This window comes from Ctenopharyngodon idella, chromosome 1 (genome assembly GCF_019924925.1).
Source record: "Ctenopharyngodon idella isolate HZGC_01 chromosome 1, HZGC01, whole genome shotgun sequence".
NCBI lineage: Eukaryota > Metazoa > Chordata > Actinopteri > Cypriniformes > Xenocyprididae > Ctenopharyngodon > Ctenopharyngodon idella.
The window spans coordinates 18,994,501-19,022,163 of NC_067220.1; the positions used below are offsets into that span (position 1 = coordinate 18,994,501).

Below are 27,663 nucleotides of genomic sequence, written 5' to 3' on the forward strand. Positions count from 1 at the left end.
TTATGGCAAATTATGGCAAATGTATGCTGGGTATTCTTCATATGCTAATTACATTAGAACATGCACCTGACCCACATTTCTGCTGGCCTAGAAGATGTTGTCACATTTATGTATGTAATGTTGCAACTAAATCAGACCAGAAAACAATGCTAAACCTTAGATAACTGAGATAACCAAACTCAATGGTTTTCAACCTTTTTGAATCAACATTTTTGTCCTACATTGTCCACATCAATATTCAAAGGTTGATTGCACTTTATTTTACAGTATATACTGGGTAATAGCTATAAGGAAACTACGGCCCAGTTTCACAGACAGGGCTTAGCCTAAGCCAAGATTAGGCCTTAGTTCAATTAAGGCATTTAAATAGCTTTTATAAACTTTAACTAGAAAAACACATTACTGGTGTGCATCTTGAGACAAAACAATGACACTGACATATTTTAAGATATGTCAGTGCAAGTTGCTTTCAGTTACAACAGCTGAAACATGCATTTTAGTCTAGGAATAGCTTAAGCCTTGTCTGTGAAACCGGGGGCAAATGGGTTAAGGTTAGGTTTAGGGGTAGTTTCAGGGTTAGTACATAGTTATTATGCAGTTATTGTAATTACCATAACAAGTATACAGTATGTAGATAGGGAACAGGTCTGTAAAATAAAGTGCTACCCAAAGGTCCCATGATATTTTAGTTGTTCGTGACTTACTGGATAAGGATTTTGTTTAAGGATTTTTTAAAATTCTTTTACTCAAAATTTCTACCCAATAAAATAGCTTGGCATAACTAGAAAATTGTATATTAATTATGGTAATGATATAGATAGATTTTATTAATTTACATGATTTTTTATAGATAAAGTGTTATAAACCACATTTAAATATAAATAAAAATGAATTAAAATAAATATATCTAGTGGGAACCCTGGTTCTTCAAAGTTGTTGAGGGGTTGAATTAAAATATGAAATATCTTAACTTTTAAACTTTTAGCAGTTTTCCCTTAAATTATTGCTTGTTTTGTCTTATTTTAAATCATATTGAGGCCTCCTATTGGGTCCAGGGCCCCTGTTTGAGAACCACTGTTCTAACTAGTATCAGACTCATGTTCTTATTTTGTTCATTGAGAAGAATACTGTCTTACATTTTGAATCTTCTAGTTAAGGTCACAATGTAATCGGATTTTTTTTTTTTTTTTTTATGGAATATTGCAGTAGTTCCTATGAATGATTTATCCATGTACATCTTTTTTAATTCATGTGCCCTCATAATTTTTAATAAAAAATGACTTCCCCATCCACCCATCCAAGATTTCTTCTCTTCTGATGACGTTTTTCGGCGCGAGAGCGGGGCCTGTTGCTCACATGAGATCGCACTAAAAGCAAACCACAATGATCCAGTCAATTCCCACCCTTCATGATACCAAGTATAAATGAATGCAAAGCAGTCTGAAGTTAGAACTTTAGCCTTAAAAATATCAAAATATCTCCATGTTATGTTTCTCATGATGAGCAGTTCCCCACCACAAACCAACTACCTGTAAAGTAGAAACATCAAAAAATGTTGACTAGTGACAGAATCAATAAGCTTTGACACCGATCATAAAACGCAGCCTTGCTGCCCTCCACAGGACACACAGGAAGTGTGCACATGGCAGGAGGAGAGGCCCACTGACGTTCAGATGAGAGATGCACAAAACACACATAAGATGATTCAAGTAATGTGCAAATGTAAAAACAAACAAAAAATAAAAGCTAAATCCTTTCAAATTTTTGTTAAAAAACAGTTTAATTGAGGTTGAATAAAATTCTTACAAATGTGACTTAACAGAACAGAAGTCATACAGAATTGAGTTTGTATGTCATTAAAATTAATTCCCACTCTTAACCTCATTCATAATACACTAACAAAACAATACAAAGGGGGAAAATACCTTTTCAAATTTCAGGTACAAAAATATCAGACCCATCACATTTTCTGTTTTCAGTCTCAAAGTTGGCACGTCGTGCACTATCGGGGAGGGAATCCACGATGTGGGCCACCACGGCCTCTGAATCCACCTCGATCTCCACGGAAGTTTGGCCGGTTTCTCTCTCGACCTCGATCCCCTCGTCCCGCAGAAGGACCGCCCCGTCCTCCTCGTGGAGCTCCCCCACCTCTCTCTGCCATAGATTTAGGAGGTGGGGATTTGGGTCGGAGTCTCTCAATTTCTTCAGTACAACCAGACAAGTAAGAGTTGGGCTCACTGAAGTGGGTGGCGTAAGCTTCTGCATTGAAGTTGCTATTGGTCAAGGTAGGGCCCACAGTCAGCCAACCTGAAACAAATGCATAACAGAGAGTAAACATACACTACCATTCAAAAGTTTGTGGTCAGCAAGATTTTTTTTTTTTTTTAAAGAATACTAATACTTTTATTCAACAATGATATTGATCAAAATAAATATATTTAGAATTTTCTATTTCAAATTAATACTGTTCTTTTCAACTTTATATTCATTAAAGAATCCTAAAAAAACAAAAATATTAAGCAGCATAACTATTTTCAATTGTAATAATAAAAGGAAATGCCTCTTGAGAAAAAAAAAATCAGCATATTGCAAGGATTTCTGAAGGATCCTGTGATACTGAAGACTGGAGCTTTGCCATCACAGCAATAAATTACATAGAAAACAGTCATTTTAAATTGTAATATTTCACAACATAACTGTTTTTAATATATTTTTGATCAAATAAATGCAGCCTTGGTGACCTCTTTCAAAAAACATTTTTAAAAAATCTTACCAACCTCAAACTTTTAACAGTAGCTTATAATATAATATAATATAATATAATATAATATAATATAATATATATAATTGTCATACTGTATTGTCACTTTTGTAACTTGTACTTAAAGGATTAGTCCACTTTCAAATAAAAATTTCCTGATAATTTACTCACCCCCCATGTCATCCAAGATGTCCATGTCCTTCTTTCTTCAGTCGAAAAGAAATGAAGGTTTTTGATGAAAACATTCCAGGATTATTCTCCTTATAGTGGACTTCAGTTGGCCGCAAACGGTTGAAGGTCAAAATTACAGTTTCAGTGCAGCTTCAAAGGGCTTTAAACGATACCAGACGAGGAATAAGGGTCTTATCTAGCGAAACGATCGGTCATTTTCTAAAAAAAAAATAAAGGTTCAAAGTTTGAACTAAATTGTCAAATACAATAAGTATATAACAATTAGTTCAAACTTTGACCTGTGGAGGGCAGTAATACACTTAGCAGAAACACTGCCGGAATTCTAATAGAGAAGAAGAAGAGAGCTAGTTCAAGACGAGCGTTTATGGTTGAAACGTATATAATTTTTACATTTTTTTTTTAGAAAATGACCAATCGTTTCACTAGATAAGACCCTTATTCCTCGTCTGGTATCGTTTAAAGCCCTTTGAAGCTGCACTGAAACTATAATTTTGTCCACTATAAGGAGAATAACCCTGGAACGTTTTCATCAAAAACCTTAATTTCTTTTCGACTGAAGAAAGAAGGACATGGACATCTTGGATGACATGGGGGTGAGTAAATTATTAGGAAATTTTTATTTGAAAGTGAACTAATCCTTTAAATTCTACTTTTGTGCTCCTGAGAAAATAGCATACAGGAACGATATGAGGGTGAGTAAAAAAATTACAGAATTGTTTGGGTGAACTATAGGCTAATATCTAACCTGGCCTGATGGTGCTGTCCCTGCCAAACAGGTGCAGCCGTCTACGGCCCAAGCAGAAATGTTCAATGATGTGGAAAATCTCCACTGGCTTCTCAATATTGCCCATCTCTGGCTCCTCTGTAATGATCAGGTCTATATCCACATTAGCATGAATAAAATCGCCATCTGTGCTGCGTCTAACTGTGCCTTTGATACCCATCAGACAGTGTTCCTGAGTACACACACACAACAAGAGAGGCATCAGAGAAGAAAAAATAAAAGCATTTCTAACTGGAAACAATTGTTAGTGCCAACAATGTTGCATTAACCAATCAGGACAGTGTTTTTTACCTTAGTTCTCTGGAACACTGCTTTAGGGTCCAGTGTTTTGGTCTTGCCAGGGTTGTTTTTGTTGGTCTTGATCCAACAAATGTCTTCACATCGCCTGAAGCCCCATTTCCTCAGACACTGAGAGAGAAGAGAGAAAGATGTTAAAATATAGTTTGCAAGACTCATGACTTGTAATGCAGCATATTTGTTTGTGGGCAGGTTATGTAGTAATGCATGTCATTTACATAATCATGCAGCATTTAAATCAGTAAAATTTGCTGATAAATACTTCATATCAAAACAGAATTCAAATTAAACATTTTCTTGAGATCACAGATATATCACATTTCAAGTTAAGATTATGATTACAGAAGGTGATATGTGCAACAAACACAAATATGCCACGCTGTGTGTGTGATTGTGAGATTTGTACCATTCGGCCAAGATCAAGGCCTTCTCCTGAGCCACACCACAGGAATACAAAAGAGCGAATAGATGAGATTTCCTCTATGTCCAGCTTCATGATCTATAATTTTTATGTAATAAAAATAAAATAGAATAAGAATGTATAACTCAATTCGAAATATTTTCCAATGCTCAAATGTGGTTGAATTTGAGAGACATTTGCAATAACTCACATCGTCCCAGGTCCAAAAGCGCTCGTTGGCAATGATGCCCGACTCTCTGTAATACTCCTCTAATGGAGGCTCTATCAGAATCACATCAAACTTACACTTCAAATCTCTCAGATCAAACGAGTCTGGATCTGCCTGCAGATACCTGACACACAAAAGACATTCATATATTCATATACACAAGCAAATAAGACATACGATGGGATCCAAAAGGCTTCTAGTGAAATGATTATAATTTATTTATTTATTTGCTTTCCAAATTGAATATTTTAAAATAATTTGTTTTTAATCCATGTTTAAATAATAAAAAAAACATCTTAGATTTTCAATGCAGTCTCAAACTTCAATGCAGACCCCGCTTTTCTTATAGATAAATGAAGAATATACAAGTGAAATTTAGTAAAAAGGCCAATTAGACATCTTTCTTTTTTTCATTGACTGACAGCAGGCTTTCTCACATGGGTGGGGTGTTGGTGGCAGCGATGAGCTCATCTTTCAGTCGGATGAGCTCTCTTTGTTTGGGGTACTCCTCAAACCTGTCAGCCAAACCTACAGCACAATGGAGCATAGGTTAACTTAACACAATCTCATAGCTGGGCATGAGAGAGGGAGAAAAGGGAAAAAAAAAAAAAAAAAAAAATAGAAAGAGATCGGACCATTTACCTCCATCTCGGATAAAGTTTTGAGGTCTATGACCTGTGTCCACAAAGTGTTGGCAGTAATCATTGTGGGGATTTAAACTCTGAGTGCCCTGTAAAACAGAAAGTGATGATATCTTGATCTTTATAATAAAAAACAGATTGCAATAACTTCATTATTGTTAAAGTCGGCATAAACAGAAGAAGTGTTTTCTTCCCTATTGTAATATATATATCTGAGTGAAACGGCTTCTGGAACAAGAAAAAAAAAAGTAGGACAGGACTTGATTTTGTCTATCGGGAATTGATTGGATTGTAGTTTTCACAATGGGAGGGGAAGTTATTTTGATTAAAGATTACGAGGGCACAAAAACAGTCAGAACTGTATGAAGACTGAAGAGTTTTGAAAAAGTGACCAAAGTATTAAAAAATGTGTCCTAGCAATTGTAAAAAAAAAACTTTAAATATTGCAATTTCCCATAGAAAAATAGGAATAGTAAATTTTGATTTCATGGTTATCACCAACATAATGTAAGATTTTTGCACAAATTCCCATCGTACTAGCATGCAATTATGTATTATTGTTTTTAAATCTACCTTCAGGAAAGTGCTGGAGTCTTTGTACACCTCTTCATATGGTCCGCTCTCCTCCTGCTGCTGGGGCTCAACATCTTCCTGTAACACCACACAGCGGATCCAGGATCAGTTAACTACAGCCCTGACCTAATCTAAACTAAACAGAATTTAGAAATTACAGCCGATTCCTGATCAGTGCTCACTCACCCTCTGCTCCTCCACATCCTCCTCTGGTTCTTCACCCTCATTCATACACTTTCTTTTACCACCAGGAACTGATGTGTCAAATGATGCCCTACAGTAAACATAACACAGACAAAGGGTGACTGTCTGACGCCATCATTATTGTCAATGTTCTGACTTGTGCTTAGTGTAAAAATCGCCATATCAATACAGTTTTTCAGAACAATCAAACAAGCATATTTCTTCTACCTGCATGTCTCTCTAGTCTCTTCGATCTCTTTTTGTTCATCTTTACTATTGAGAACAGCACCGATGCTATCGGGACTCTCTGCCCCGAGCTGCAAAACAAATCATTAAAATTAACAAAGCTATCTATATTGATTCATAAGTATAAAGTATAACACAATTAGTCTGCCAATACTCGCTAACACCGCATTTATGCAGTAAGCTAAAAAGTTGCATTTCTTCACCTGCTGTGCAAGAAGCTGTCGTCTTAGCTTCTGCCTTTCACGTATTTCTTGCAGCCGGCTGTTCATGTCAATAATATTTTGCAGGGAATAAACTTATACAATTATATGATGAAAACAAAAGTGCGGCAAAAAATTCATTGAAAACCTCAAAGCAGTCGCACGTATTTTACATCATCAGACGCACACTATGACGTCAGCAAACGGCTCATTTTCCTTTAAAGAAGTTAAAACATTGCGTATTAATTTATTAAGATTTGCTACATTTTCTGCTTAATAATATTATTATGTTGGAATATGTTTCATTCTTAAATTTAGTTTGTTTTTTTTTAAATCCCCATTTTCTTACATTTATTAATGATTTTTGTAAATCAGGCGCGTAGCTAGAATGACTTTATTTTAATTAACTTGTTTTATTAATTTATTTATATTGTACAGAGGCTTCCAACACGTTGTTTCAGAACGGTATTTTTATGCCATTTCCGGATGTTTGTAGCAGTTTGTAATAAATGGGAAATAGGCCTATATTTATTTTACCCTAATTCTGTTAATTTTTATTTGATTTTGTTCATGCTATTATTTTGTGATTTCCATGAACAGCACTTATTTGAAATAGAAATCTTTTGTAACATTATAAATGTCTGTCTGTTTTGATCAATTTAATATGTCATTGGTGAATAAAAATAGTTATTTCTTCTTCTTTGGTGTGTATCACGGTTTCCACAAAACTAATAAGCAGCAAAAACGGGTTTCAAAATTGATAATAAGATATTTCTTGAGCCACAAATCAGCATATTAGAAAGATTTCTGAAGGATCATGTGACACTGAAGACCGGCGTAATGGCTTCTGAAAATTCAGCTTTTCCATTTTAGGAATAGCCTAAATTACATTTTAAAACGCATTAAAACAGAAAACATTCTTTTAAATTGTATATGTATCTACACAGTATGTTTGTCGGTTTTATTTTAGAGCAGTGACTATATATTTGGTTATATTTTACTGACACAAGAGGGCAGACATGAACTTTGTCTCGTCTGTTGGTCACTGCGATCAGCCCTGAATGCTTGAACACAAGATTTCACACCGGAGAGAGTGATGACTAGACCAGACACTTATAATGCCCGCACGGACTCGTTTAAGTTCAGATTCTGGGAGGATCGGCGCGCGTACCTTAATCGTGGAATATCTCCCAGAAGCCTGTGTGCTGTCGTGACGATTTTGTAGTGGGTGGAAATTTGAACAATTAATTTGCCTTATACTATTTTAGTTATTCTACCTTGACACTTCTTAATGAAGGACATCATTATTGATTTATTTCTTTTTTTAAAACTTCAAATCTCTGGTGACTTAATCATCAATATGTATGAGTCATTAATATTATAAGCCCCGGGCTTCCCCACTCGGTTTCTCTTTTATTGATCAGCGTCTGACTCTGAGCTGCTCCGATAACAGCCAAAAGACAAGATGAGACAACTCAAGGACCATGTCTCCATATAGACTGGAGAGGAACTGTTATTGTTATTATGGTTACAGTGACAGACAGGTTGATCGTGATGGATGTGAGATGTCGGTTTCTCTTCACCCTCTGCACGCTGCTGCTCATCTCCGGTAGTGACGGGTCTCCGTTCACCGACTGTATTCAAAGCAAAGGGAAAGCGGGCTTTTACGAGGGATTTATAGACGCAACCGAATCAGGCGTGAAATGCATGAGCTGGAACAACGTGCCCGGTGTTATAGAGCGATATCCGGGCAAAGGTCTTGGAGATCACAGCTTCTGTCGGAACCCGGACGGGAGAATTCGGCCCTGGTGTTTCTTCCCAAACAGCCGAGGACGCATTGACTGGGGGTACTGCGACTGCAAGCAAGGTAAATATATACATATGCTACACGAAATAAAATTATCTAATTGACAAGAACAGTATTCAATATTAACTTACGCGAGGGAAAACTGCGCGTCAAGTGTGTTTCATTTTCTTAGACAAAAGACTTACCTCCACGCGCCAGTCGTTCAAGATTTCTTAATATGAATAGTTTAATGTTCATACTTAAATGTTTTGCTAAACTTATGATTGATAGTTAAAACATAGTAAGGCATAAAAAAGCCCGCACAAAAAAGAAAACATTGCAATGCACGCAAGCAAGCTAAGACATGTCCAAACTTCAATGCATCCACGCGTGGGAAAGGTATGCGCGCCTCAGGTAGCACCTATGAGAACAAAGCAGCCACTCTCATCCGGCGCACGAGGTCATTTTATCATTTGGGTCTTACTTTGAGGCAACAATCAATCTCAAACAGAAATTTCGCAATTTAAGTTATTTCTGTTGCAGCGGAAGCTGTAGAAATGAGTAAATATGCACGAGCGCGTCTCGTGCAGGTCTTAAGCTGCCAGCAGAGATTTCCCTTTGCTGACGGGCTCGAGTCGCTCGCTCTCGTTTTTGGTTATTTCTGGAGCGCGAGATTTGGAGTCAATGCGCTGCTAAGAAGTCAGTACAGTTTATTTTGGCAATCACCATTTGAAAGTTTGACTTGTGACAACGTGAGAGAATAAATAGCACTGAGACGGAAATAAAGTAGTAGACTACTGTACGGAAAAATCGGGGCAATAAAGTTTTCACATTTTAAGGTAAGCTAGTTTTTAAAAGTCAATTTGTGTATAATTAAAAAATAAATAAATTCTTGGCTACAAACATTTCCACTTTTCCCTGGAAAAGAATGTTAATGGAACACACGTTGACCTTTTGTGACAACATGTCCCAATGTTGTGACTATGTGGGATAAGCAACCTCCCTTTGCGACAATTAGTCCCACGTGTTACCAGGAACAATGAACTATATTGTGATATATTTATTGAAATATATATATAAAATATGTGGTTACCATGGTCAGTTTTTGTAAGGACAGGAATATGCATCCTCATGGCCTCTGATTTGTAATGAAATTTTTGGTAACACTTTAGTATAGTGAACACATATAAACTATTAAATACGACTTTTCCCTCAATAAACGCCTAATTTACTGCTTATTAATATTTAGTAAGTTAGTTGTTAAGTTTAGGCATTGGGTAGGATTAAGAATGTAGAATAAGGTCATGTAGAATAAGGCATTAATATGTGATTAATAAGTACTAATAAATAGCCAATATTCTAGTAATATGCATGCTAATAAGCAACTAGTTAAAAGACCCTAAAATAAAGTGTTACCAAATGTTTTTTTATCAAACATTTTTTTTGAATGTTCCTAGAAAATGTATGCACTGTCACAAATAATCTGATGATGTAATCAACGGGGGTCTAAAATAGGCCTTGGAAATAAAACTTGGAGAAGAGGTCTAAAATTTTGGGTTGAGTTCCTCCATAATCTTTCTGTATTTATTATTTGTGACATTTGTTTACAATCTTTCCAATATTAATGAAAAATCACTTTGCATGTGAACAGCTTATCAGTGTATTAAATGGGAACCGGATGAGTTTATTTAAATATTTTAGTATTCTATTAGCTTACATTTCCAGCACATCAGCCGCCTCACATTTTCCAAACATTCTGTGAAAGTTTTGAAGCGCTGAAATGTTTGAAGAATATGTGCTGCCATTATGTTTGGTTATCCAATACGTGTGATTTATACTGCTCTGAATGCAACAGCTGGGCAGCACATACTGTAAACAGACACACACACACACACACACACACACACACACACACACACACACGCACCTTAATACACCTTAATACCACACCTGAATACACCTTAAATGATATGTTATATTAAAAAATACCAATTATTGTATTGTTTGCACTAGTTTACTGTAATTTGATAACCAGTATCTCTGAATTATTTCATATCCAAAACTTAAAGGTATACCTACATGTGGCTAAAAGAGCTATTTTTAGTTCTCAACTACAAATTAATATACTGTAAACCTGTGAATATTTATGTCCAGTTAGAATGCAGAGATGTACTTTAATAGTAAAGAAATGGCTTTTCTCATCTGCACTCACTGGTTTTATAATAGACCTTTTTGTACTGTTGTACTCAATAGCTTACATTGTTTTCATGACATACATTATAGCTGTGAGCAATTTGCAGTATCACATGCACAAACACACATTTATTATAGAACTGACAAGTGAAACTCATGTGGAGGTTAAACATTCTTCTGTCATCACATAAAGCAAGTCATGGATTAATGTTTTCGTGCAACGTAACTGTGGGAACATTTGTAATGCGCACATTTATCAAAATTACGGAGATCAGCGGAACCAATTGTTTGCAGAACATTCATTTTTATCACCTGCCTGAGCAGTGAAGGTCAACAACACTTTCAAGTTTAACTCACTTTTTTATGTGCATTTGCAGGCTCTTTGCGACTGCAGGGAGGCAGATCCAAGTTGGATGGTACGATAGAAGTGTATCTGAACGGTGTGTGGGGAACCATCTGCAGTAATGACTGGGATGACCGAGATGCCGCTGTGGTGTGTCGACAGCTGGGACAGGGGTAACACATACACACATATATATATACAGTATGTACAACATACTGTCATACCACTTGTACTATTTTTGCAGTATGTATGCTGTGTGCAATATCTGAATGACTTACTATATTTATCAAAATATGCAGTATATCACAGAGCATACTTTGCCGAATCCTGCGATGCATTAGACTTGACTTCCATTTCTAGTGTGATTAATGACAAAGTATTATAGCAAACTTTTACTGTCATATTTCTAATAAGTGTCGATCACAAATAATTATTATATTATATTGTATTATTAACTATAGTAAACTAAACATTTTAGTATCTATATACATCACAACATTTTATCAATATCGCTTTGTCCTGTCTGGCCCAAAGTGCAGAAGCGATTGTACTCGGCTTGATACTTGACTTATTTAACTGGACTGTCAAGAGTTAAAGATATAGTTTAACCAAAAATTAAAATGTCAAATGTTGTCATTCCAAATGTTTTTTTTTAAGCTTCAAAAAGAGCAATTTAATTAATAAAATTAGATTAATGCAAAATAACCATCCCTGACCCTGAGATACTAATTGGATGCCGTACTCTGACTTAAACATGCAATGTGGTGAGGTCATGTGACAACAATGTATCATACTACTAGTGTTATGCATATGGTTTTACACTAAAAATATTAGGCAGAGTATACAGAGTAAGAACAGAGGAACAGAGTGTTAATTTACTTTTTACCAAAACCTAAACACAAACAATACAGTCCATGTACTGCTGAAATATTCAGCATATGTTATGTCTGTCCATGGTGGATTTCACGGTGGTAAGGTAAAGCATGTGGTTTTATTTAGTTTTTGAAGCCACATTGTCAGTGCCGCCACAACTGGGCCTGTCAAAGAGATAGTTACTGTGCTCCGACAACCATATGCTGCCCGTTTGTTTATTACCTAACCACAAAACACCTTTGTAAGGTTGCGCATGGAATCCTTTGGTATTTGACCCTAGGGAGTCAAAGGTCAAAGGTCAATCTTTCACCTTTAAACACAGCATATGCTTAGTGAGTTGTCAAGCAGTGAATATATGCGTGCGGGTGTTTTAAAAGATCGCTGATTTCCCCAGAGTGTTCTAATCTCAATCACGAACACACCCATGTGGTTTGTGTCTATCACGCTCACACACTTCTATCTGTGAGCATTTGTCTGAGGTCATTACTGAGCGTGCTCAGGGAGAGGTGATTGCAGGGTCTCGTAGATCACATGACACAACAATGACAGTTATAAGTCTGACAAAAAGTATTATTTTACCATTAAAACACAAATGGATACATACACATGTGTGGACCTGTCATCTTTTGACCTCAGGAGCTTAGAGCCCATTTGTCATTTGTGAATAATTCATTGAGTGTCTCAGCTTTGATAGATGAACATACTTGAATTATTTAAAAGCTAGATAGACAGATAGACTTCACAGACTTTGATTTATGTTTTCTATCTGTCTGTCTACCGCGGGGGTTCTCAAGCTTTTTTGGTCCATGCCCCACCTATGTAGAAGAGGCTCATAGGCAGCAAATAACGTTCTTAAGAATAAAAACACATTTCAATAATTTGCCAATTTCATTATCATTGACTCATTGCGTCACACATTTTTTTCTGTCTTCAGCACCACAGTTTTAAGATGTTTTTTTTTTTTTTAATTAGTTCAGCTTTGAGAAATTTGTCTTGATCTCAGTGCTCAATTCTGTTGCTTGCTAATTAGTATAATAATACATAAAATATACTAAGATTCTAATGTTATACATTATTAGTCAAAGGTTTAGATTTAGTAAGACTTTTTTGGAAAAAAAAAAAGTACTCAGCAAGGATGCATTATGCAATTTAGGTGCGATAGATGCTATTTACACTAAGTGAAAATAGCATATTTTCTTAGCGATAGATGCTATTTAAACTAAGTGAAAATAGCAATATTTTCTATTTACACTAAGTGAAAATAGCAGCATTTTCTTAGCGATATGCTTTTTACACTAGGTGAAAATAGCGATAGATTCTATTTACACCATGTAAAAGTATCAGTTCTTTGCAATAAGAGTAAATAGTAATTAGGTGCTATCTATACTTTATATTGGCAGATACTATTTGCACCTCAGTATTTTTGTACGTTAACCGGATGCAATAATATCATAGTGTAAATGATTATATTTATTAAAGTTGTTAAATGGATGCTGCCTTATTGGGAGAATAAAAACCCTCCTACACCTTCCCCTAACCCTACCCAATAAACACTTTTAATTTTATAAAATGCTCATTCGCAGTTTATTTCCACTTTTAGAACATTATTTTCATTTTTATTGAAAATAAATGCGAGCTTGGCAAAAGGCGGATTCGAATCCACGTCGATCATGTTAAAAGCCAGGTCTGCAAGCCTTGCTCGCTAATTTTTCTCACAATCTTTCATCTCATATATAAATAAGTAACTGAACAAATATAATATAGGGAAACAATCACTGGCTTAATAATTGACATGAATCAAAAGTGCTTATGTTTAAGAAGTTGAGATGTTTAAGAGTTGCCAGCTTACTAGATTCATGGAATTAAATCTTTTAAATTTATTCTGTAATTTAGTTTGACACATTTATAAATAACAAAATATTGTTTCTTGTGTGACTAAGTTCTGTCAATGGTATCAGCATTTTCTTGTAAAAACGCGTGAACTGAGATTGTTCATTTTACATGTCAGTCAGACAGCTCCTTATCAATATCCAGAGCATATTTTTCAGAGCAGGGACAGAAGAGTGTAACAACAGTTATGCAAGAATAATACTAGCATAATGCAGAATTATCTGTGGCTATAAAAACTATGCTCAATTTAACAAAAAAAGAAAAAATATAAAGTTCACAAAAATGTTTTGCGACTGCATCTTCATCATTTGCAACCCCATGTGGGGTGCTGACCCCAGGCTTCAGAACATGTGGTTTACCATTAACTTTGACAAAGGTACATGAATAGTTGAAATATCATAAAATCTAAATGGATAACTGAGAAAAGACTGAAGTGAGACAAATGAGACAAAAATTTTAAAAATCCTATGTCGTCTCAGTTACAGGGCACGTGCACGTGTGAGTCCTGTATCACGTCTGGTGGTGTCTGTAGTTCACTGGCAGACTGTGGGCTGTGAAGGACAGGAAGAGGACTTACTCCAGTGCAATCGCACCATATGGAACGGGGGACAGTGTGTTAACCGCCAGGCCGCTGCCGTCTCTTGCTCACCAGTGGAGGGTATGCACACGCACACAGATACATAAACACAGACACAGTCACAAACATACTCTCAAAAAAAGTGAAAATATCTTGAATGAAGCATGTGTGTGTATGTTTAGCTTCAGTGTTTGTCCCGGTAAGGCTCTCTGGTGGTCCATCAGCGTATGAGGGCAGAGTAGAAGTGTATCATGCAGGACAGTGGGGCACAGTTTGTGACGACCAGTGGGACGATAACGATGCTGAGGTGGTCTGCAGACAGCTGGGGTTAGGGTAAGACACACACACACATTTTATATACTTTCATACTGCACACAGATATATATATATATAGTTTTATATAGTTTGGTTTTAAAATCCGATCTTTTGTGTTACAAATCCAATTAATTTGTTTTGCAAGTACTGAAATCAGATCCATTCAGATAGTGAAGAAAAGGGGTCCCCAATCCTATTCCTGGAGATCTACCTTCCTGCAAAGTTCAGCTCCAACCCTGACCAAACACAACTGAACCAGCTAGTTAAGATCTTCAGGATAATTACTGAGAGGTGTGTTGGGTCAGGGTAGGATCTGAACTCTGCAGCTAGGTAGGGTAATGCTGGCTTCGGATGATGCAATTTAAGGTAGGAAGGTATCAAGGCTCGTCCGAATCCAATAGTTAGCTTCACTACCTGTCTCCTGAGATACCTTCATCTGATAAATTTTTGAAGGCAGCATAGATGTATCCTTCGCTGCCTTTGATATTCAACAATCCTGTGCTTTCCATTCTGTGACAGTTCAGCTAAAAAATAAAGATGCCATCTGAAAGTTGCAGTTGGTAGTCAGTTTCTGTGTAAATGTACATTTTTGACCAACGTTTTCCACCTTTGATGTCATTTCTAGCAAAAACATTACTATTGAAGTAATTAAAGTCCCCCTGTAGTCAATAATTGTATCCCTTAAAACTCCTCTTTGATCACCAAAATTACATATTTAAACGTTTTTTTCCTGTGAAAAAAATTCTTAATGCCTTAAAATAGCTTGAATGTAACTCTACACCCTTGCCTCATTTAATATACACGGATCTATGAATATGATAATTAGCCCCGCCTCTACTCACTCGCTTGAGCTCGGACTAGATCCACTGGGTCAGTGTACTGAGGTAAACGCTGCACAATGGTATCGCTCTTTACAACGTCGGACACATAACAGTAAGTAATATGATTTGTGTTTTGCTTGACTATGTTATCAAAACAGCTAATAATGTGTTGGTAATGTTACACAAACCATGTTCACATTCATGAGTCAGACAGCTGCCTTCTAACAATCAATATCCTTAGAAACACTTTGAACAACTCAGAACATCAGAGAAGAAAGGCATATACATCGTAATATACATCATACACCCGCTATATAGCTAAATCTACATAATTTTTCATATCAACAGAAAAATATACCGGGATAACCTTCTTTTGAGACTTCCTTGTGCGGTCAGTTAATGATATGCTAAAGCCCGCTGGTGCGTTGATGTGATACAAGGTAGTTTGCGACGTCAGAAACACCAGCGATTTCAAACCACGGGTTTGAGACTGTCTTTGGTTTATTGCAGTTTTAAAGAGAAAATACTCAGCAATGGTGTTGACTTATGAATTTGCACATGGTTTGTCTTAAAGCATGTTAAAAACACCAGATAGACATTAATGAACAACATTAAAAACTGTTTTTTCACCACAGGGGGACTTCAGATATTTGCTTTGTTATCACCAAAGCTCTATTTTGTTGTAAATAATCATTATACTGTTATGCTGCCTCAGAAGTTTCTCTGAAATCAGTTTTGTAAGGTAACCTACCTTTGTGTGCAAATGCCTCCTGCAAAGTCATTGCCTGATAAGGCAGCGAGGCAACAAGTCAGCTGCCTAAAGCTTCAGACGCAGCCCATCTCCAGGAACAGGATTGGGTATCGCTGATGTAGAAAATATCTAGTATATCTACATTGGTTAACAATAATCATATCATTCCGCCGTGGCACTGAAATCATTAGGCGCATCAGACAAAACAACATTCATGCATATGCTTACTTGTTATTCAGTATGTAGTGAATGCCACTTTTGAGAATGAATGAATGAATGAATTCAGACACTGCTGTAGACACTACTGCGCTTTGTGTATAACATTACATTCATGTTTTGTCCAATATTATGAAAAATACTTGAAATCTGATCTGACTGAAATGCATTGAATCACATTTCACACCGCATACTGTATGGATTATGAGATTTGGATTGGGTTTGTTTTTTAAACAAATTAATTGCTTGATATGCTGATTAAGTCATCAGTTGTATCACAATTTGTATTCTAAACAAACATATATTTTTATATTAATTTTATATTTATAATTAATTTTATTAACCAAGTTAATTAATTATTATTAAATCATTATTGACAGCCCTACAAAAAACTAGTCATGGTTGCCAAAGAAATCTGCCTGTCTGAACATAGCCAAGAGGCTTGACCTGGTTTTTGGAAACAAACTGTCTATTTAGAGGAACACCAGGGTGTTCTTTACAACTGAGATGTGTGAAAATAGAAGGAAGATAGAGAGGAGGTAGGAGAAAAAGAGAGGAGTAGAGTGTCTTCTGTGCATAAAAATGTGAAATATTTTCTTGGGAGGTTCCTGACACACAAAGCCAAAGTGTTCTCAGTAAGAAAGTGAGTGTGTTAGAGACAGACAGAAAATGGAGATAATGAGAGAATGAGAGGATGAGAGCCAGAGGAAGAGAGATCGAGAAGGCGTAAAGGGTGATTTAGTGGGAGGAAAGGAATTAGAAAGGAACGGAAAAAGGGAATGGAAAGATCAAGATGTGAATCAGGTTGATTGTTTCAAGCTTTTCAACTATAATGTTGAAACGGACATAACAAATGGTGCCCAGAAGTGAGCTCTGCAGGTGTGTGTGAGTTTGTATAATAATCACTCATGTGAAGGGCTCTTTATTGAGCTGAAAAAACTCTTGTAGAATAAAACGTGTGGGTTTGTGCATGTCGGAGACCGCAGTTCCACTTCATTTGCCTCTCAACTTTCAGATTATTGACTGCTGAACTTTGTGCTTGATTGTCTATTAATCACAGAAAGAATTTTAAAATATATAATCTCATAGAACACTCTTAATGCGGCCCACGAGTCTGCTTGAAACAATTCAGTTTTGGATGTGAGTGTTGTAGAAATCTCGCCTTGTTGGAGTTCTGCCATACTCACCGATTAAGAATGTAAGAGGGGTAACAGACTAAATGGCTGCCTCTGACATTTCTCTCCCATTACCTGTTATGTATCGCTCTGGCCCATTTTGCCAGCAAATCAATGTGAAGGTCGCCAAATTAAAAAAGAGGTTCCATGCTAACATAAACAATTGCAATAGACTGAATCATGGAGTGATTTTATCCTTCAGGGCTGTAATATACATGTTCAATTTTAGTGGTAAAAAAGTCACATTCATTAAACAACAGACTGTTCTGCCTCCACTTTCTTAAATTTATTAGTCATTAAAGTGTACGAGAACCCCCAAAATGCTCAGTTACACAATCACCATGTTTAATATTCAGCATTTGTGGCAGGCACTTGTGAAAATGTATACTTTAGCATACTTTTAAAAAGAGTATTATTAGGGAAATAATATACTTTAAATTAATATACTTAAGTGCAAACTGAATGCCATGTTTTCACACACTTAATTGCATGTTAACTGCAACTGAACGAAAATGCATTATAGTTTAAATTTTTAATAAATGCAAAGCACTGCACTTTAGAGTGGTTTTGACCCACTTAAGTAGAACTTAAGAACATTTTTTGATGTAATTTCATAATTATTTTATTGTCTTTGAAATATGGTAGTAGAAAGTGTACTTCCAAACGTACTGACATGGATTTATGGTAAATTAAAATAAACTTTAATGTCATTTCTGTTGAAACTGGCATGTCATGTATTTAAATGTGTAGTAATTACACATTTGTCACAATTCAAAAAATTATCAATTACATGTTCCTTAGTACATTATTACAAAGTACACTTTTTAATAGTGTACTTATGGGTGTTAAGATTACAAGTGTTTTTTTTATTTCATTAATGCTATATTTTCTGCAAGTACAGTTTAAAAAAAAAAAAAAATACTTTTAAGATTTGAAGTACACTACAAGTGCACAGTCAATACAATGAAGTGCACTTATTTTTCACAAGGTCTGTTATGGCTTGTCAGTTCTTCAGTGTAAGAATCTCATTTAAAGAAGCTCATCTGTATCATAATGTAAGAAATGCCACACGCACAAACAACTTCCTCTGATTTTAAAATGACTGTATATGAACGACTGCAAATCAGCTGGAAGAATCAGCTAGTGGAATGCCAGATTTTCAGATCTTAATCTACACAGTGATTGTTTCACTTTCTTTGAGTCATGAATTTCAGTGATTTGAATTTTCCACTGAAGTGTTGTTTTTTGTATTATTTTCTGATCTATGTGTACAGTGGCATCGCTAAGGCTTGGGTGGGAGCGTATTTCGGTGCAGGCTCAGGGCGTGTATTGTTGGACGAGGTGAGCTGCACAGGAAATGAGCTTTCCATAGAACAGTGTCCAAAAACTGCCTGGGGGGAGCACAACTGTGACCACACAGAGGATGCTGGAGTTTCTTGTATCCCACTTACAGGTAAACACATACACATATACAAGTATGGACAAAACTTAGGTGAGAAACAGACTAAAGTTCTGTTAAATTACATGATATATGTGTAGCTTTGGGAACTGAGGGCCATTGTTTTGACATTCAGTTGCACTGACAGTGTTTCCTGCAGTACTATTCAGCGGCCCTACAGCACCGTAACCCTTGTGAAAAAGAAGTATACTTTAGCATACTTTTACACATAGTGCTCATTATAAAAATAATACAGTTAAAAAATAAACTTAATTTTGAACTGAAATGTAATGTTTTTGAACACTTAATTGTATGGTAATTGCAAGTAACTGAAAAATTAGAGTTTAAATTTATATTAAATGCAATTAGCTGAACTTTAGAGTGATTTTTGATACTTTTGTAGGACTTAAGACATGTAATTTCACAATTATTTCTATGAATTATGGATAAAGTGTACTGCAGAATGTAAACTAAATCTACTTTAATATCATTTTTATTGAAACTTTTATGCCATGTATTTAAATATATTTGTAATTAAACATTTCAAATGATGAAGTTGCAGTTTGATACATTTAAAACATATTAATAATTCAATTTAATATTGAATAACACATTACAGTTAAAATTATGATCATTTACTTTACATGTGCTTTAGTATGTTAGTCAATACATCAAAACAAGTGTACTTGTTAAAATATACTTTAAAGGAAAATTTTTAATTTAACATTACAAAGTGCACTTTAAAAAAAAGTGTGTTAAGAAACATATTTAAGTTAGAATGGTGAGCTGTAGCTTGATCCAAAGATGATGCATGACACAAAATGAACAATCAAGAACTACTTTAATAAACACAAACGAGAACAAAACTACCAAAACTTTAACGCGAGACAAAGAAAAGAAGGAACAGAGGGCTTAAATACACAGGGGAAGATCGTTAACGGAACAGGAAACAGGTGAGAAGTAATTAGAAACCATGACAACTAATGAATAAACGAGAACACAGGTAAAACAAGTGACAGGGAAAACCAAACAGAACATGACTGTGACATAAGTACACTTAAGTGGACCTATATTCCATTGATATTATATTATCTGCAACTTGAGTACAATTTAAAAAAAAAAATATTTGAAGTACAAGTGCACTTCTTTTCAGAACTAGTTTTGTAAGTGACTCAACTCTTATAAGTTTCAGTGAATCGACCCATACGGTGCTATCAGTTTACTCCAACTGATTTTGGAATGAATGACTCTTGTGAACCAGTTCTATTTAGTTAATCAAACGCATACACTTTACAACTTTAATGTTGATCTTAAGGCTTATGAGACATTTTTTTTAAAAACATTTTGCAGGGATTGTTTTAAATTTATGTTTATCTAAGGTCGATGTTAATACCAGGTGTAAATGGAATCCCTCTCTCTCTTTTTGAGATGGTGCAGTGCGTCTGGTTGGGGGTTTGAAGGGTTATGAAGGGAGACTGGAGGTTCATTACAGAGGTCAGTGGGGGACTGTGTGTGATGATGGCTGGACACAGACCAACACACAGGTCGTCTGCAGGCAGCTGGGCTTCAGGTAGCACACACACATGCAACATTAAGTTATTTGATTTGATTGCTGGTGTGTTTATTATTGGCTGCTTTGTTAATGCTGTTGTGTTGATGCAGGTCAGGGGAGAGTGTGTCACCAGGGCGGTTTGGGATGGCGGCAGGTCCTATTCTCCTGGATGATGTCAGGTGCACAGGAAAAGAGCCCAGCATCACACACTGCACCCGGAGGGGCTGGCTCAAACATGACTGTACTCACAACAAAGACGTAGCCATTGTGTGCAACCCCCAACGCTTCAGACACGGAGTGCCCACCAGTAAGAGCTCTGACACACACACACACACACACACACACACACACACACACACACACACACACACTTTAACACCACCTTATACATTCTCTCTCCTCAGAGACGTAGGAACAATTCAAACACTTAGGGAGACATAAATCTCATCAGCCATAAATCTGACATGACCTATGAAAAAGCTGATACGGTTTGAAAGTTTGAAACCTAAACTTGCAGAAATGTTAGAAATGTCTCATTCTAGTATTCTAGTCATTCACACTTTGTTGCAACAACTATGTTTCTTCTCTTCTGTTACATATTCTCTGACAGAAGTTTCTTAATTTCAGCATCTATAATAATAATAATAATAAGAAGAAGAGAAAACAGTTATTTTAAATTGTAGTAATATTTCACAATATTACTGTTTTTACTGTATGGTAAATCAAATGCAGCCTTGGTGAGCATAAGAAACTTTTTTCAAAAACATTTGTAATTATTCCAAACTTCTGATTGGGAGTGTACAGATATGGGTACGTCAGTCATTTTTAATAAAATTTAACATTATAATAATGATATTTATTAGCGGTCTAAAATCACTATTATGAAATCTATTAAATCACTATGAAATCACTATTAATAAAAAAATTATCTATTTAGGGCTGTCAGCCTTTGAAAATATTCAGCAACTGTGTCAAGATTAATTAGCATTATTAATATCATTAATACTAATTATGTTACATGAACTGAAATATGCTAGGATATAACACTGCCTTCAGAAATATATATAATATATATATATATATATATATATATATATATATGCTACGTGATTTTAACTGCTGTATATTTTATGCAAATTAGGCAAAAAAGGACATCTGTTTTGTAGTACGGCCCTTAAAACTCTTTCATGTGCATTCCATACGGTTCAGATATGTGAGGTAATATACTTTTGTATTAGCACTTCAGAGTTATGATGCCTATTATGGGGCTGCCATGGTGATGCCTCCACACCTGTAACCCATGTGGCACAAGGGTTGGTGTATGCACACACACATAAAACCTGAATTCCCCCTTGAAGATGTCAATCTGTCTATCAGCAGAATGTTACATTACACGCACTACTGAATATATATGTATGCAAAATCCACAAAGAGCGTTATGATCTGAAAGAACTTTAGTATCTCTCTGATATCTCATTAGGACGCTTTGATTCTGCATTATGTATTAACTAGCTCAAGGCAGACTGAACGAATTCTGCTAATGGTCAGAGGACATGAAGTCAGACTTTAACAAGTACAGCTGCCACTAGACTTATCATGTATGACTCCTGCTGAGCTTCATAAAGAGCTGATGATTTTACCGGATCCAGACAGACACACACATTACACACATACAGTACATATGGAAAACACTCCTGTACTTCCAGATTACAGAATTCACTTTGTTTTCATGATTATAACTCTAGGTTAAAAAATAAAAAGTTAATTTAATATAAATATTAACAAATATCTTTTTTTTTAATCTTTTTTAAGAAATATTTCAAGAAATTTTAATCACAAGGACATAAAAAATTTGAATAATATAGTAGAACAAATTTTTAGGTGCATAAATCATCTCTTTGTCTTGTCATTTTGTTGTTTGATTAATATTTTCAAAATAATAGACTGTGACAGATCTATAGGGATGCATTTACACTACAAGCCACATTTTTCCTGCCTTAATCTACATTCAAGACACAGGCTAACTAAATTATTATTTTGCAGAAAGTTCACCATTCACATGTGTCGCTTTGAGTAAAATATCCAGAAGTAACAGTACTTTCACATTATTTTGCAGCTTTTCTCTTTTTTCAGTTTGATTCCATTTTTTCCCCACTTTCCCAGAGCCCTTTTGTAAAATGCAGCAGACAGAGAAAGAGAATGTGTGTGTGTAATAGATCTTTATGGGCAGCAGGCCAGTCAGAGTGTGAATAACAGAATGAGTGACAACACTGGAACTGGGAAACGGTGAGGAGTGTGTTACTTACACACTTACACATACACACTAGATACTATTGTTTGTGTGTAAATGCCCTGCTGCAGTCCTTTTTCCTGCACTCTCTGGCTTATTTAACTTTATTGACTTTGGACAGAGCAGCTGATGCTTTCAAGAGACTCACTGTAGAGGAGATCTCCCTGTTTAATTCATCTTACTCACACAAGGATTCAGATATGTGTGTCTTTGTGTGTATGAACAAAGGAGTAATGAAGTCTCCTGTTTTTAGTATTCTTATCAAACACATTTCAACATTCTTATATATGAATAAGACGTGCACACACACACACACACACACACACACACACACACACACACACACTGTAAAGAATCTTTTTTGATATTAGTAACCTAAATTTAATTTACTGTGTTTATCCAGTTAATTTGTCCAATGTATTTGAATTGACAAAATTAAAAAAAAGTAAAATAGAGAGATTTTTAATTTAAATAATTACTATAGACTAGACCTACACAAAGTTTTTTGAGTAGAAAAAAAAAAAACTATTTATGAATCATTTTTCCTATTGAGGACATATCCGGATGTCCCCAAATGGAGTATTTGTCAGATTTAGCTTCTGGTAGCTTTTTGTTACTTTTTTGTATTACTTGCTTCTTAAATTCATCAAATTCATACTGTACAAACTTTATATTCTATCCCCTGACCCTCTAAACCAGAAAAATTTCAACATTTTTATATTTTCAAAAAAACATCACTTAGTATGATTTATAAGCTGTTTTCAGAAAACTAGAAGAAATCCTTTTGCTTCAGGTGTGTAGAGACAAAAAAGTCATTGCAAACAAACAAGAAAATTGCTAACTGCACACTGAATTCAACCCAGACTAAAAAAATGCGTAAATGTGAAATGTGTATTGATTTACATATTTAGTACAAGAGGTACAATTACAACATGAAAAAGTTACCCTAGGCATCAACAAAAGTAGTCGGAGAGATGTAAGTATCTGCATGAACAAGTTTTTCCCTCAAACTAGAGCTCCTAGAGAAAACACAAAGTGGTTGATCATTAAATACATTTATTAATTGGGAATCACTTTGGATAATGTGTCAATGACCCTTAATAATCCTCCTAATGTCATTACTCAATAATAGAAAATAGAAAAATAGAAAATCATTTTTGGTGAGTACCATTTCAGCCATATCATAGATGAATTCTGTCAGAAGGCAATCATCATCAACACGCAATTCAAGAAAATGTTTTAAAGCCAGTGAACCCTGACAATGTGGAATATTTTTATATATAGAGGTCACGTCCATAGTTGCTAATATAGCATCCTGCTGGAAATTTTGTATTGTAGATAGGCATTGCAGAAAATCTGTGTCTCTCAAATAGCTCATGTAGGAAACTTTTTCCTCGTCAAAGCAGAGACCAGGAGACGTTGGGATATCTTTCAAGCAGAAGTTACGCTTTATTGAGAAACGCGCTGTGCGTCGCTGTAGTCATCCAAGTCTAACTAAGGCAGTGTATACATGATATTTTATAGGCATTCAGTGGGCAGTCCTTAAAGGTGTTGCCTTTACACACAGTCTTAGAAGTAACCACTAAAACAAAAGCATCTAAAGACAATACAGGCAATTACCCCCGACTGTGTAGATAATAGTACCCCAAATGGTATAAACAGTAGCTGGTCACAAGAACTAAGATGTAAACATTCACACATAGTTTGACTTCCAGTAGGAAGATCAAAGCATTCAAATGCATAGGTGCTAATCCAATCAGTCTGACAGTATCGCCCATACCTTCACAAAGGCAGAGCTGTGTCTTGAGCTTGTCATGCCAAATGGTCAGGAAGTGTATAAAGACACCTGGGCTGCCTGACTTGACTTTCTTAGAAAGTCATCCTTTTTACCTCAAAATGTTAAATACAATGTACTTCACCTTAGTATTTCATATGATGTTATGTCAGGACATAGGATCAGCAGATCTTAAACAGATTCTTAAATTTGTAATCCCACACTCGGAAGGGATGTAACTAAAGGCCTTAAAACAAAATCAACAAAACTGGAGAGTGGTTCAGTAAGACTGTTATTTCCTGCTACTATAGGTTGTCCTGGTGGATTAACCAAACTCTTATGGACCTTAGGTAGAATGTAAAAGACTGGCCTATTCAGAGAATGATTGACTAAATATTGCATCTCTTTATCCGAAATTAAAAATGAGGATGTGCTTCCTGAAGAAAAATCTCAAGCAGTTCAATTTTAGTGACAAACGGATCTGTAGCTTTAGATGGAAAAAAACTTAAGCCTTTGTTCAGAAGACTTACTTCTTGTGGATCCAATCCTTGACCTGTATGATTGAAGATCAGATTGTCTTTAGGTTCCCCTCTTCCAAACTGATTGTTGTGTGTCTCCTCTTGCCACCACGTCTCCCCCGTCGAGACGTCTTTTGCGAAATGGAAAGTTATAAGCTGTTTTCCTCATGGGGACCAAAAAATGTCATTTTGTCCCCATAACATAGGGTTTACCAGGACAACACACACACACACCCACGTTGGGTTTTCATGTTTTACGGGACATTCCATAGGCGTAATGGTTTTTATACTGTGCAAACTGTATAACCCTCTAAACCTACCCATCACAGAAAACTTACTGCTATTTTAGATTTTCAAAAAAGATCATTCTATATGATTTATAAGCTAGGGACCAAAAAAGTGTATTACTATACTTGTGGGGACATTGGTCCCCATAACATAGGGAATAACAGGAACACACACACACATAGCTTCCTCTGTCAAGTTGATGGCTCTATGAAAATGTGGGGAGTGTGACTCTATGGGAAACTCTCAGAGCTTGACTAATGTCTCCTTCTCACTGAATGAACTTAAATTTAGTTCCCATTTGCCGCTGAGCCACATGGAATCCATAAGGGTCCACATGGAATCTGTGCCCACAATAGAGAATTTCCGCAGATTTCCACAGAACCGGAACACCCGTCCTTCACAAAGTCATTCGTCTCAATAGTAATACTCTCAGCTCATTTTAACACATTTGATCATGCTTAAATGCATTTTGCAGAAAGAAACAGATTTACCTCCCAGATCAGCACAGTGATGTCAGTTTTGCTGCTATTGTGATTCCATTGACTTAACATGAATTGTTACTCTACATCTATGTCTCTGTCTCTGTCTTTCTTGCTCACACACCAGAAAACCTTATATATGAATGAAAGATGACCAGTATATATACAAACACTCAAGTTTTCACTCTCGACATGCACTTAGCAGAAACATGGTATTTGGACAATGAGTCCAAATAAATAAAACCCCTCTGAGTATATGCCTATGTGGTTTTTGGAGTGTTTTTCATGATATCTCATAGACAGAGCTGATGAAAAGTAGAGACCATCTGAAAAAACCATTTCAGCAGGGATCATTATCGTATGTGAGTGTATGTGTGTGCATGCCGCTGGTGCTGAAGGCTTTATGAAGTACATTGAAGTACATTTGATTTAATAAAAAAGTATAACTGCTGACAGATGAGACGTAACTGTGAGAAATTAACTTTAAGCTTTAGGAATGACTAGTAATGCAGATGTTCATAAAGCTGTATGTTCTTGTAATGTATAGAACGTTACACAGACGCATAGAATATGAGCGATAAGCCATAAGAACTTGCACACAAGTTACTATAAAGTGACTCAAGTGATAGAAATAATAAGCAAACACTAAATCTAAAATAATCTAAGACTGTAGGCTTTGTATGGTTGTCATGCAATAAAGCAACTTGGCACATTAATATGGAATTCAGCTACTGAGCAGTCATAATTATGCATAATTGTCTAATCAAAATTTTGAGTCAGAACTATCAGCTTTTACAAACAAATTTTGCTGTTAAATTAATATTAATTTTGGGTGCAAATGTGTATGAATGTATGGTTAGTAAGTCATGTTTTCTTTTTCTTGCACGGAGACTGCTGCTGATATTGCTGACGGGCCAGTAGCTGATGATTGATTGCGTTTATGTGCGTGTCTGTGCGTCTGTGTATATGTGTAAGTGGAGGCAGATGTTTCATGAGTGGAAACCTAAAACTGTCTCTCCAGCACCAGGTGTTTTTTTTTATGTCTCTTACTGTGTTACACACACATACAAACTCATATATGTGGACATAAGATGTCTTTCCATATGCCTTCCCTCATTTCCTCTTTTCTTCCTCTCTTCTTTTGTGTTCCACATAAGAAAGAAAGTCATGTCTGAAAGTCAAAGAAATGTTTTGTAAAGAAATTATTTTGTAAGTTTTTTTTGTTTTGTTTTGTTTTTGTCCATACACTGGAAGTCAATAACCAAAACTGTTTGGTTACCAACATTATTCAAAATATATTCCCATGTGAATGCATACAGATTTGCAATGACATGAGAGGACACCAAGTTGTAATTTTTGGGTGAAAAATCACTTTAAACATCATTATACAGAATATATAAAGTATATGTATATCTAATATGTTAAATTAGCAGTCAACTACTAGTTTAAACCTATAGCCAAACAGATCCGCCCAGATGTTTAACCACTACACTACCACCTTCTGATCAAAGTGAAATACAGCGTGTGTGCATTCATATACTTTGTTTTACCTCTCTGTCAGGTCTACCTGTGAGATTGGTGGGCGGAGAGAATGAGAGAGAGGGGCGTGTTGAGATCCTGGTGGGTGGCCAGTGGGGGACGGTTTGTGATGACGGATGGACGGATCGGGATGCAGAGGTGGTGTGCAGACAGCTGGGTTACAGGTGAAATCAACATGTCAGGGTCATCTGAACAGCCTTGTATGTTCAGTCATTTCATATCATTCAGAGATGACCTGCTAAAGTAAAGGTATAATAATTTAATGATGACATAGATATTTAATGTAATGTGTAACCAAATCTAAGGCCCTTTTTCCACCTGGTATTAAGATGCGTTTTG

At 35.8% G+C, this 27,663-nt stretch overlaps 2 protein-coding genes across 2 annotated transcripts in view; one reads left to right on the top strand and one right to left on the bottom strand.

The window, feature by feature from the left end:
- Window positions 1-1,761: 1,761 nt before the first annotated feature.
- On the bottom strand, window positions 1,762-6,701 carry mettl14 (methyltransferase 14, N6-adenosine-methyltransferase subun). The gene is made up of 11 exons (XM_051893505.1): window positions 6,510-6,701; window positions 6,289-6,377; window positions 6,064-6,151; window positions 5,878-5,955; window positions 5,306-5,393; window positions 5,101-5,191; window positions 4,646-4,787; window positions 4,441-4,533; window positions 4,029-4,145; window positions 3,699-3,909; window positions 1,762-2,307 (listed from the first exon to the last, which is right to left on the bottom strand). The coding sequence occupies exons 1-11, from the start codon at window positions 6,573-6,575 to the stop codon at window positions 2,003-2,005; spliced, it is 1,368 nt and encodes a 455-aa protein (XP_051749465.1). The 5' UTR covers window positions 6,576-6,701; the 3' UTR covers window positions 1,762-2,002.
- Window positions 6,702-7,547: 846 nt separating this feature from the next.
- The window catches only part of prss12 (serine protease 12), a 42,144-nt gene continuing 22,028 nt past the window's right edge, over window positions 7,548-27,663 (top strand). The window contains exons 1-8 of the mRNA XM_051893493.1: window positions 7,548-8,373; window positions 10,863-11,001; window positions 14,071-14,249; window positions 14,351-14,501; window positions 18,721-18,899; window positions 20,313-20,454; window positions 20,547-20,743; window positions 27,347-27,488. Of these exons, the coding sequence (XP_051749453.1) occupies window positions 8,031-8,373; window positions 10,863-11,001; window positions 14,071-14,249; window positions 14,351-14,501; window positions 18,721-18,899; window positions 20,313-20,454; window positions 20,547-20,743; window positions 27,347-27,488 (1,472 nt within the window). The 5' untranslated portion in view covers window positions 7,548-8,030. The remainder of the gene's footprint in view (window positions 8,374-10,862; window positions 11,002-14,070; window positions 14,250-14,350; window positions 14,502-18,720; window positions 18,900-20,312; window positions 20,455-20,546; window positions 20,744-27,346; window positions 27,489-27,663) is intronic.

Excerpts from the sequence above, each read along its gene's own strand:
- mettl14 (XM_051893505.1), bottom strand. The coding sequence starts at position 6,575 with ATGAACAGCCGGCTGCAAGAAATACGTGAAAGGCAGAAGCTAAGACGA. Across the intron at positions 6,152-6,288 it reads GAGACTAGAGAGACATGCAG|GGCATCATTTGACACATCAG; the intron begins GTAGAAGAAATA and ends TGTTTACTGTAG. Across the intron at positions 4,788-5,100 it reads GCCACCAACACCCCACCCAT|GTATCTGCAGGCAGATCCAG; the intron begins GTGAGAAAGCCT and ends TTTGTGTGTCAG.